The sequence below is a fragment of the Haemorhous mexicanus genome, chromosome 3 (assembly GCF_027477595.1).
Source record: "Haemorhous mexicanus isolate bHaeMex1 chromosome 3, bHaeMex1.pri, whole genome shotgun sequence".
NCBI classification, from domain to species: domain Eukaryota; kingdom Metazoa; phylum Chordata; class Aves; order Passeriformes; family Fringillidae; genus Haemorhous; species Haemorhous mexicanus.
In genome coordinates this window covers 14,691,682-14,703,385 of record NC_082343.1, presented here as the reverse complement: position 1 = coordinate 14,703,385, position 11,704 = coordinate 14,691,682, and the positions used below count along the sequence as shown (strand labels likewise).

The 11,704-nt window shown below is 49.4% G+C and overlaps 2 protein-coding genes across 9 annotated transcripts in view; one reads left to right on the top strand and one right to left on the bottom strand.

Annotated features, from left to right (window-relative positions):
* Nucleotides 1–783: 783 nt before the first annotated feature.
* EIF4A3 (eukaryotic translation initiation factor 4A3) lies at nucleotides 784–7,365 on the top strand. The gene is made up of 12 exons (XM_059840926.1): nucleotides 784–991; nucleotides 1,163–1,235; nucleotides 2,018–2,084; nucleotides 2,955–3,017; nucleotides 3,454–3,586; nucleotides 4,268–4,348; nucleotides 4,607–4,748; nucleotides 5,520–5,658; nucleotides 6,117–6,232; nucleotides 6,719–6,826; nucleotides 6,913–7,040; nucleotides 7,167–7,365. Exons 1-12 carry the CDS (start codon nucleotides 826–828, stop codon nucleotides 7,181–7,183), a joined length of 1,233 nt encoding a protein of 410 aa, XP_059696909.1. The 5' UTR covers nucleotides 784–825; the 3' UTR covers nucleotides 7,184–7,365.
* Nucleotides 7,366–9,219: 1,854 nt separating this feature from the next.
* ATL2 (atlastin GTPase 2) overlaps nucleotides 9,220–11,704 on the bottom strand; it is a 40,925-nt gene continuing 38,440 nt past the window's right edge. For 5 of the 8 annotated variants that reach the window (XM_059840912.1, XM_059840913.1, XM_059840920.1 and 2 more), the window contains one exon: nucleotides 9,220–11,145. In XM_059840912.1, the coding sequence (XP_059696895.1) occupies nucleotides 11,026–11,145 (120 nt within the window). In that variant the 3' untranslated portion in view covers nucleotides 9,220–11,025. Of the gene's footprint in view, nucleotides 11,666–11,704 lie in introns of all 8 variants that reach the window. The other 3 variants (XR_009485686.1, XM_059840916.1, XM_059840914.1) reach the window with 3 other exon arrangements.

The window sequence follows — 11,704 nt, the reverse complement described above, 5'->3', positions numbered from 1 at the left end:
AGGCACGGCAGCATCGGCCCGGCTCGGCTCGGCAGGGCTCGGCCCGGCTCGGCTCCGTTCGGCTCCGGCGCCCCGCGCATGCGCAGGCCGCGCGCACACCCCCGTCCAGCGCCCTGGATGCGTTTCCTGGGGTGAATTCCGAAGAGCGGCGGCAGGAGGCGGAGGGAGCTCATCCCGCCTTTTTGCTCAGCTCCAGTGCTGTGTCCAGTTCTGGGCTCCTCAGGGCAGGAAAGGCAAGGAGCTCCTGGAGAGGGTCCAGCGGAGGGCCACAGAAGTGATGACGGGGCTGGCGCACCTCTCCTGAGGAGAGGCTGAGGGGGCTGGGCCTGCTTAGTTTGGAGAGGAGAAGACTGAGAGGGGATCTGATCTCGTCAGTATATACAAATATCTCAAAGGCAGGTGTCAAGAGGATGGTGCCAGGCTCCTTCCAGTGGCGCCAGCGTCAGGACGAGGAGCAGTGGCCGTAAACTAAAACACGAAGTTCCACCTCAGCATGAGGAACAACTTCTTTGCACTAAGCGTGCCAGGGCAGTGGAACGGGCTGCTCAGGGAAGGGAGGTCGCTGGTTCTCCCTCTCTGGGGACACTCCAGACCCAGCGGGGCTGATCCCCACAGGGCCCTTCCAAGCCCCGGCCATCCCGTGGTCCCGTGCGCATGCCCCGTGGCCTCAGGCGCACGCCCCGCGCAGGCGCATTTGCGCGACGCGCCCCGCGCCGCCCTCGGCCCGTCCCCGCGCAGGCGCGCGCCTCTCCCGTCCACCCCCCGCACAGGCGCAGTGGCGGAGCGGGGCGCGCGCGGCGGGCGTTGTGCGGCGGCGGCGCGGCCATGGCGGGGTCCGCGGGGTCCGCGGGCGGCTCGGCGCGGAAGCGCTTAATGAAGGAGGAGGACATGACCAAGGTGGAGTTCGAGACGAGCGAGGAGGTGGATGTGACGCCCACCTTCGACACCATGGGCCTGCGGGAGGACCTGCTGCGCGGCATCTACGCCTACGGTGGGCGGCGGGGACGGAGGGGGAAGGGACGCGGGGGAGGGGGCCCGGGGCCGGGGGCACGGGTTGAGGGCGAGGAAGGGTTCGTGGGCCGGGGCTGGGCCCGGATGTTCGCCCAGTCGCGCCTGCGCCGTGCGGCCGGGCCTGACTGACGGTGTGCCTTGGCCCCCGCAGGGTTCGAGAAGCCGTCGGCCATCCAGCAGCGAGCCATCAAGCAGATCATCAAGGGCAGGGACGTGATCGCCCAGTGAGTGCGGCCGGGGGTGGGGCGGGGGATGTCCGGCACGTTCCCTGCCTTGAGGCTGGAAGCGGGATCGGCCACCCGTGGGCCTGGGCTGGTGCCTGGCAGAGTGTGGGGAATGACCTGAAATTGGTTGGACACGGGGACAGGTTGGCCGGAGCAGCTGTGGGTGTCCCATCCCTGGAAGTGGTTAAAGCCAGGCTGGATGGGGCTCTGGGCAACCTGGTCTAGTGGGAGGTGTCCCTTCCCATGGCAGGGTGGGGGATGGAACTGGATGTTGTTTAATTCCCTTCGAATTCAAACTGTTCTGTGGTTTTATGGTGTGACAAGCAGTGAAGTTGCCTAACAAGTTGTGATCCTTTCTCAGTTGTTGCCAAAAGTTTATTACTGTAAAAAATATGCCTTAGAGGCAAAGAAGGATATGCATCCCACTGAAAAAAATTTTTCTTGGTCATTAGTGCAAATTACTGGCCTTGCAAATTGCATTGGTTTATCTGTCATTTACTTGGAAGAAAGTGTATGTGTGGCAGATGGCAGAAAGTTAAAATGCTGGTCTGATAAGGAGTGAAGGTGCCAGAGCTGGGGACCCTGGACTGTTCTGTCCCTGATATTGCAGTTCTCAAAGCTGCTTGACAGCAGATCAGGCTCTGATCATAACAAGGCTTGGTTGGCACTATTGAGTTCTTTGAGGTGGGGGGGTGGGAGAGAGCAGAGGGTTGGAATGTGTTGAAATTGCCTGTGCTGTTTGTCCAGACATGCAGAGTATTCACCAAACATCTGTTCCTCAGGTCACAGTCGGGAACAGGGAAGACAGCAACGTTCTCCATATCTGTTCTACAATGCTTGGACATACAGGTAACCTCAGAGCAGCACATGCTAAAAATAATTTTTACTAAATCACTGGTCTTCATCATAAAAGTGTGTTCTTTAAGAGTGAGTAAATGAAGTTTTACTTTGAAATCTTTTAATTATGGGCAGTGAACCTCAGACAAAATTCTGACTGAGAATTCTGTAACAAGACTCTGTAACAATTTAACTGTTAAAGCCAGTCTGACAAAATAAGTTCAGATCATGTCTTATAGTGATCAAGTTGTCTTTAGCAGCTGACCTCTTTCACCTGTTGGGGCTAAGTTAATCTCTCAGCAAGCAGAATTGTCTTTAGACAGTCCTAATAGCATCATCAGCCTATCTGAACTAGTGCCACAGGTTGCACAGAATCAAAGCTAGGTTTTTGACTGACAGCTGTTTGCTCTTGTTCTGCTCAGGGGCATCGTGTCCATCCAATAGTTTTGGGTTATAATTGGATGTGCAGATGCAATTGAATAAAAGGGTGGTTTTCAGTGGGCTGGGATTGTTACTCATCTGTCACTGTCTGGGGATGTAAAACTTAAGGTTACATGTTCCAAGTAGAAAGGACAGCTTTTGATTTATTTCTGTAAAGTGCTCGTAATACTTTTAGAGGTGATACTTCAAAACTTTGTCTTGGAGTCATTGAGCAATGTGTTTGTCTGAACCAAACACACAGAACTGAAGGACTTGAAATTTGGTTCTATCTAGCAAGAAGTGTACATGCCTTTTTTTTTTTTTTAGCACAAAATTCTGTGCTAAATCCTTCAGCTGTGACATTTCACAGCTTTGATTCTGTGAGATCCATCACCTCTTGCATGCCTGGCTCTGGCCTGTGATTAACTGATTCACTTCCTTGTGATTCCATGCTTTAACCAGGTTCGTGAGACCCAAGCCTTGATCCTGGCACCAACTCGGGAGCTGGCTGTGCAGATCCAGAAGGTAGGAGCATTTCAGTCCTTGTCTGGAAAACCTTGCAAGGCCTGGGGCCAGTGCTCTGGTGTTTCTCTAGCAGAGCTCAAAGCACAGCTTCCACTTTTTCTTCCTGTTCCTGAGGGAAATAACAAAAGTATATCTGATACAGGGCTGTTTGTTCCTCAGCATTATATTCATTACTTTGGCAGTCTGAGGTTTTGCACAGCCCTGAGTTTTTAAGGCCAGCCCGTCTAAAGCAGTTGTGATCCCTGAGGAAATGAGTTCCCAGTGTTTTAAGGCCTGCTGTTGTGGAGGTTTGGGTAACAGACATTTAAAAATCCTAACTGCTTGTGCTGACATCTCTTTAAAAAACCCACAGCATGGCTGCACACACCTGCATCTCCTGACAAAGGCAGCCTAGGGAGAGCTGGGGTAATGAATCCCTTCCTTTGTACCCACACAGGGGCTTCTTGCCCTGGGAGACTACATGAACGTGCAGTGCCACGCCTGCATCGGGGGCACCAACGTGGGCGAGGACATCCGCAAACTGGATTATGGGCAGCACGTTGTGGCTGGCACTCCAGGCCGGGTGTTCGGTAAGGAAATCCTGACCTTTATTGTAACACCCGTAATGTAACATTGATGTGAAGTGTAACAAGGTCGCAACTTACTGCTGTTGTGCCTGGAAAAGACATGCGGGAAATCAGTGGTGATGGTGTTTTCATTTTCTCTTTTAATGCTTTTCTTTCCATTGTTGAGGTGACTCTTTATGTGGTGGCTTTGGAAAAAGGAGAAAGTATTACAGTTCCTGAATTGTCAAGGGGATGGGAGCCAGGCCTACCTCAATGCCAAAATTAAGCCCACATTTTCTATGTCCTGGTGGTTGCTCCATCTTTGTTAAATCAGGTGCACTTGCAGCTGGTACCTTCTGGTTTCACTGCATGAAGAGTAGCATTTACTGCTCATGGCAATTACCACAGGGGTAGTGTTGGCCTTCAAGCTCCCATCTTCTGGGTGTCTGAGGAACACACAGCACTTGCACAAGCTCCTGTCGCTGGGAGAACATGAACTGGTCCCCACAGGTGTTAAAAAAACCCCACCAAAACTTAGCAGCTGCTGAGCTGACGCTCCAACAGGATTTGTGGGTTCTGTTGACATAAAGTTCACCTGGCATTTTGTATTTCTCACATCTGTCCCTCCTCCTCCAAAATGCCCTGACAGTGGTGGGGCTCGCTTGCTTTCAGAGCATTCTCATCTCACAAAGTGAAATCTTACAGATATGATTCGTCGCAGAAGTCTAAGAACTCGTGCCATCAAAATGCTGGTTTTGGATGAAGCAGATGAAATGCTTAATAAAGGTAAAACATTTGCTTTCCTTCTACTTGCTTTCTCCTTGCTTCTTTGAGATTCTAGGGTGTCCCAGACTATTGCAGTTAGTTATAGGCTGTAGTTGGTTAAGGTACACAACGAGCCTTTGTCTGATGTTACTGATTCACACATTTATGTTCATCCCATAGTATAGACCCAGTACTGAATTCCGGATCAGATTGTGAAAGAGGAGGATATTTGGGAGAAGGATGTGCTAACTGTTCTGTGTGGCTTGACTTGCACTGCAGGATTCAAGGAGCAGATTTATGATGTGTACAGATACCTGCCTCCAGCCACGCAGGTGGTTCTGATCAGCGCCACTTTGCCGCATGAAATCTTGGAAATGACCAACAAATTCATGACCGACCCCATCCGCATCTTGGTGAAACGGTCAGTGAGTTTCCTTGGAGAGAGCAGGGACTCTGAGTTGGTGCAGCCCTTGGTAGTTCACAATATTCACTGATTTAAATGTACAGGGAGTCTCTCGTGTTCCTTCCCATCGTTCCTGAGTGTCCCCAGATGTGCTCATCTCCTGTTTCCCAGCAGGGGCTGGCTTATCTCCCTGACTTTATCCTTGTCCAGTTCTCTGTGCTGCTGCTCAGCCTGGCTGTCCCCTCATTCTCCCCATGGATAGCAGTGTCTCCTCATGGAAATCTATCCTTCACATTTATCCAGTTCCTGGGCTCCCCCAGAGGATATTTTTAGGCTTCCTGTTAAAATTTACTCTTACATAGGAGGCAAAAAGCCCCTTTAGCAAACTGATCCCGGGTGTTCTTGGCGGCACAGTTTGCATCTGGTGGTGTCACAAGTTCTTGTGCACTGGGACTTGGGAAGAGTCTCCCTCTTGCCTGAGCTCTTACACTGCCCCATTTATTACATTCGAGCTTCTTGAGACTTTCTTCAGTCTCTCTTGTCAAGAAGCTGGAATGTAAAAATGATGAGAACAGAAGTGTTCCCCTTTGGAGCCTTCTGGCTGGAGCAGAGCAGTTCCAGTCTCTGCTAAACAGGTCACATTCAGGGCCCTTCTTAAAGCTGAGTTTTCCCAGGACTTTCTAGAACAGTTTGGATTCCATCTGGACCCAGCAACCCATGGGGCAGAGGGGTTGTCTCTGGTGAAGCACACCCAGCCCTTCTAACTGCTTGTGGTGTTCTTCTCTGCAGTGATGAGTTGACCCTTGAAGGAATCAAGCAGTTTTTCGTGGCTGTGGAGAGGGAAGAGTGGAAGTTTGATACCTTGTGTGATCTCTATGACACGCTGACCATCACCCAGGCTGTCATCTTTTGTAACACCAAGAGAAAGGTACAGGGGCCATCAGAGGGGTGTGGTGCTTCCTGAGGGTGACACAATCAATGCTGGATTAGTTAAGGGGTCTGGTTGCTCCCCCATTTGGAAATAGTTCAGTAGGACCATAGGTTAAACCTTTGGGATGTGCCTCACTTAAAACAACAGAGGCAGACCTGATACAGCTGACAGGAATTGCCTTTTTAGAGAAGTTAGAATGTGCTCAATCTAACTGCTTATAATTCCTAGAGCAAACCCACACTTCCTGAATAGATGCTCTTAATTCCTTTCCTTTCAGGGATTGTGGAGCCCTGTATCATGCAGCTGATGCTTTGTAAGGATTATTTACTTCTTTAGTCTCAGAATGCTTATGGAGGTGTCTCTCAGTCCGTACCAGCTCATCTCAGCAAACATTCTCAGCTCAGCTGCTGTGTTTGGCTGTCTGAGCAAAGAGCTAACCCAGGCTGTGTTCACAGGTGGACTGGCTCACAGAGAAGATGAGGGAAGCCAACTTCACAGTTTCCTCCATGCATGGGGACATGCCCCAAAAGGAGAGAGAGTCCATCATGAAAGAGTTCAGATCTGGTGCAAGGTAAATGCCTCAGACAGCATTGTTTAGAGCAGTGCTGCCTCAGGGCAGGGAAACCCTAATGCCTCTGTCTCAAGGTTTTGTTCAGCTCAGATTAAGGAGACCTCTGATTTCCTGTGCTGTGGAAGGATTGAGAGCTTGCTATTTTCCAAGGAGGGGATACTCATACCTTTGGGTGGAGAATTAGTCTGTTCTATTTTGCTAAAGATGTTGGGAGTTGCTGCATTTAAAATTCAAGGAAAAATGTTTGTGCTCCATCCTCAGTATTTTAAACACTTGGGAGCATTATTCCTTCTGAAAGATCCAAGCTGTGTTGGGCCTGTCTTGGCTGAAGTTTGGTGATAGTAAAAGGGGCAGCTTTCTGTGCGGCAGAAGTATGAATGCTGCTGGTGTGCTGTGGGTAGTGGAGAGCATGGAATAGCAGGGGATGCTCTGTGCTGGAGACTGGGGGTTCCCAGAAAAGTCCTGACTGTGCCCTTCTCTTTGCAGCCGAGTTCTTATTTCCACAGACGTTTGGGCTCGAGGCCTGGATGTTCCTCAGGTGTCGCTGATCATTAACTATGACCTGCCCAACAACAGAGAGCTCTACATACACAGGTAGGCTGGGGCTTCCCACGGGCCACTGGGGCTGGGGGAAGTCTTCCCACAGTGGCTCCATTCCCTCTCCCCTCGTGCCTCTGCAGAATCGGCCGCTCGGGCAGGTACGGCCGGAAAGGCGTCGCCATCAACTTTGTGAAGAACGATGACATCCGCATCCTGCGGGACATCGAGCAGTACTACTCCACCCAGATCGACGAGATGCCCATGAATGGTGCGTGCTGCCTGGCCCATCTTCTGGGGAGAGCCCGGGGGCAGCAGTGTTGTGCTGTCCCACTGGGCTGGGGCTCTCCACACACTCAGTTAATACTTCTAATCCTTTCATTTTGTCTCGTTTCAGTTGCTGATCTGATCTGAAGGTCCGTGGTTAGCAGGAAGTTGTACCTTTTGGTACCCTCCATAATTCTGTTTTGGGCCCACATCCTTTTATCGTATTTTTGGTCATATGTTCTTGAGTTGAGCTGCACTTGAGAACTTGTGTAAATATTGCCTGTACTCCCACCCATGTTTTTCAATTAAAAAAGGAAGTTTTACCATAACCTGTGCTTAATTACTTAAACCCAGCATAGTAACAGGCAGGGAGTTTTGAGATACTGCTGTGCTTGGCTAGCATAATGAAACAAAACACTGGACACTCCCTGTTATCTGGGTTCATAGAACACAGTGCTTCCTGTTCTCTACACTTTTGTTATTTTTGTGCCACACCACCCGATATACTTTTAGTTTCCTTAACTTAACCTTCAAGGATCAGACATCTACAGGAAAAATCTGTGGCCTGGCCCTAGTCTGCTGTAGGAAAGTAAAGTTAGGAGATAGCCAGAAATTTCCTGCTGGTTACGTCTTTCTGGAGCCAGAAATCACCACATGTACTGCTCCAGATGGGGATTTCCTATCCCAAGGAACTTGGGCACACGCTTCATTACATCTGCCCTGTCACCTCTGCTCCTGTGTCTCTGGCACGATGCTGTACTTTGCCAGCTGTAGGATCTTCCATGTAGCTTTCCTACCTCACTCTGCCATGTCCCTCTGTGAGGCAGGAGTTGGCCACAGGTCAGTTACCATCTTCTGCTGTGTGCTTTTCCTGCTGAATTTGGCTTTTTGCATGCTCAGGGAGGACAGGGGAAGCAAGGCCTGAGTATACCACAGTTAGCACAGAATTGGATCAGGTCTCGGAACTCCTTTTCTGAGTAGCAGTGGAATAGCCCAGGGTAGAGAAAGCAGCTGTCACCTCCTTTAAAGCCCTGTGAAACTCCTTGGTTCCCTGAGGAGCCCACTCTGCACCAACCTGATGTTCTTACCAGTACACAGAAGTTGAGAAATGCTAAGGTTGTTCTATTAGGAATACTGATTGTAAGGGGTTGCCCATGGAGGTGAGGCCACTACGGCTTCATGCCCCCATGTGCCACCTGCAGCAAGGCTGAGCCAGCATTCCCATTGGGCACACACATGGAATGTGCTCACGCCATCCATCCAGGTCAGTGGCACAACAGCACCAATGCTCTCACCCTGCCCCTGCACCCAGTCACCATGAAGGGCTGTTGGGGACAATACATAGGCTCTGGATCCCTCCAGGAACTGGGCAAGGAGGCTCAGCTCATCCAGTATCCATCCTCAGGATCACCAGTCTGCTCCAGTAACCAGCAGCTGGACATGGCCCACAGCGGCACTGCAGCTGCTGGTTCAGCCCACCTTGAGACACAAGTCTGTCCTCAACTGGCCCTTGCAGAGCCTCTCTTGCCCCCACAGAGGGAGTCGCACATGATAATGGACCCCACACCCCCCAAATAAGGCCAGACCTTGTCCCTCATGCAAAAATAGACGTGTCCAGCCCAGACCTAGAACTGCTCCCACATCTGGCTCCCAAGCCCCTCAACCTTGCTGGCTAAATCCAGCTCGCTGTTCAAGTGACACCTCACTCCAGGCTGCTGCCACTCCAGAAGGGCAGCCCCTGGGACCCCAGGTCCCATTCCAGTGCCCACAGAATGGAGGCCTCTTTTCAGGGAAGTGTGAGATGGGGTTAACAGTCAACACGGCCAAACAAGGACCCGCACCAGCAGCAGCAGTTTCCCAGACCTCATCAGAAGTCATCTTCACCCCTCTCCTTCCCTACCTTCGATCCCTCCCACAAGCTCGAGGGGATTTTGCATTCACGCTGCAACTTGGTAGCACAATGTTCAGGAACTGCCCCCGCAAACCCTGAAGAGTCTGTATAAAGCCTCCCAACTCCTTGTCCACGTGCTAGGAAGAGTTCTGCTTTTGCCCTCTCCGCGGGGCACAGCCTCAAATCTGACCTACACCTTCCTGGAAAGCACGAGCAGCAAGGGCAGGTATGGCCCTGCGAGCCCCCGTGTGACTCATTTGGTTGGTAAGAGATTAATCACCAGAGCACAGGCTTGTTTGAATAACAGTATTTAATCTGTACAGGTTGAGATATCATAAAATGCGACATTCCTACCTCATCTTTAGCATCATTCCCCTGGAGCTGAGCCCTCACCTGCAGAGGGCAGGTAACCACCACTCCCCAGCAGTTCTTTGCAGTGCAAAAGTCACAGTGCAATTGCTTTAGTCCTAGACAGATGATTTCCCTCACTCAGGAGAGGGGAGATGTTAAAGCTCAAATGCTGATGAAAATTGTTACCATTAAGGAATGCAAAAAACCCAGCTATTGCACACAGCCATTTCCAGCTGAAACTACAGCAGTTAATTGTTTAGCTGCCTTTACACTCCACACAGTTGATACTGATTTAGCCAAGAATGAAAGTAAAGCCAGTAACAGGATTTCAGAGTGATACAATTGTCGGAGGGCAGAATCTGACAAGCAACTCCACAAGTCAAAAGCGTGCTTAAGAACAGCAGGAGGTTTTCCTATACAGGGAGCGGGTATGAGCTGGACAGAGGCCACCTTCCAGAGACAAGCATGAGAGGAACATCGGCTTCAATAGAAAGCTATGAAGTACAATAGAACAAATCTGTTCATATAATTGTCAGGATAAGTATTTGACATAGTTTATGTAGTAGAATACAATACTTGAACATCTTTTAAAAATAAGCACGGATTTCATTTCATATATACACAACTGATTTTAATCATGTACTGAAAATAAATTACAAGAAATAAGTTTAAAATGCAACAGAAGACAAGAGTTTCACAACAAACATTCCCATTGATTTTTCCAAGGGGGTGAGAGATTGCAGTGCTCAAGGCAGGTAAATATCACAAATATATCAAAAAACTTCAAATTGTTGATGCATTCACACATTTACATGAGCCACAAACATTCCTTTACAGGAACTGCACTTAGCTACCACAGAACCAGGTTTTGCCATAAACTACAAAACTTTGATACAAAATCGTATTTATATATTTATATTTCATATACATGCCCTATCTGTGATTTCTTAAAAAATAAAAACTAAACACACTGTACAGACAATCCTAACTCATTGCTTGGTAGCTGTAGGCAACATTTTTGGATGGAATTTCTTCCCCAGTAGAATTAATGGCAATATTATATACATGAAGGCTAAACTGCAGAAAAAGATAGCTCAGTTCCGATATGCACCTCCCTCGGGACCAGGTCTGCGAGATCAAGGCAAGACACCCTCTGTGCTGAGCCACTGCCTCCCTGACAGCCCAGTTCTGCGTGAGGAACCAGCACATGCATCTGTGTAACACTGGGACAAGGCAAGAAAGCAAGAGACGCGTTGTAATGGAGTGGCTGCTCCGATGGCTGCACCTGCCACGCACAGAAACACTCGCGGGAGCTGGCAAGGGTGGTGCCGAGCTGGGGACATCGGTGAGAGCGCAGCTGGCGTGGGGTTGATCATGACACTTCCCTGAAGTCAGCTGCTGCAGGGGACAGCTTCCCCCTGTAAGCCAGAGCCTGCAGGGACTCACAACGCTGGGGAAGCTCCCCCTCCCTCCCCCAAACACGGGGCACCAGGACTATGCAAAACTGAGCCACTCCCTCCCACCCCAGCAGGCTCCATGGCACCAGTTTGTCTGAGAAGCTGAGCACTGACAAATATAACTTTTCCCCGGTGATGGCAGCAATCTGTGAAGCCAATCACACTAAACTACTTCTACAGTTGATTGTAAACTTTGGTTTATTTTTATTTATTTTTTTTTATTATTGAGTTCTCATGGTACAGCAAGCATGTCTAGGATGAGAGGGAAGAGTTGAAGAGGAGACGAACTGTCAGTCTGTCTTTAGTCTGGCATGGTGAGCCACCTGCTCGGTCAGGCCTGCTTTGATAGAGTTTTTTACAGACTGCCTCACATGATCCTCCATCAAATTATCACTCATGGGCTTCAACACCTGTGGAATGAGAGATGTGCAAAAGAAACAAGAAAATGAGGTAACCAAGGAAAATAAGATATAAAATCATATAGAGAGATGAGACTTGAAATCATGAAAAAACTTAGAATGATGAAGTCTGACACAAAGTGGCATGAACTGAAAGAGAAATGAATTTTGCTGCTAGAGTAATGAGGTTAAAGCAGTCACATGCTATGGACACAAGTGATACCCCTCCTACACAGCAGTATTTCACTGAATTCAAACCACTTTACAGTTCCTAGAAGATGGATGTGCAATTCCATACCCCATATGCAGCATCAGTCTGGTATGGTTACAGCATTTATGCAGACCGGCCCAGACGGTCCAGCTTATTGTCCTATATGTGTAAGTGTGAACACTTCAGATACAGAAAGAAAGTTAAAAATACTGGCTAGTTTTTCTTCTTGTTATTGTTGGATGAGAGTCGCTGTCGCGGCACTGATGTGAGAGCACGATGAACCGTTCGGCGTCTAAGGACTTCAAAGAGTTTGGAAAACACCTAAAACATGAATTCAGCTGTTAGGGAAAATGGCTCTCA

Bases quoted from the DNA above. Each gene is read 5' to 3' on its own strand.
- EIF4A3 (XM_059840926.1), top strand. From the start codon at position 826: ATGGCGGGGTCCGCGGGGTCCGCGGGCGGCTCGGCGCGGAAGCGCTTA. The intron at 1,236-2,017 runs GTGAGTGCGGCC...TCTGTTCCTCAG, and splicing joins GGCAGGGACGTGATCGCCCA to GTCACAGTCGGGAACAGGGA. The intron at 6,827-6,912 runs GTAGGCTGGGGC...GTGCCTCTGCAG, and splicing joins AGAGAGCTCTACATACACAG to AATCGGCCGCTCGGGCAGGT.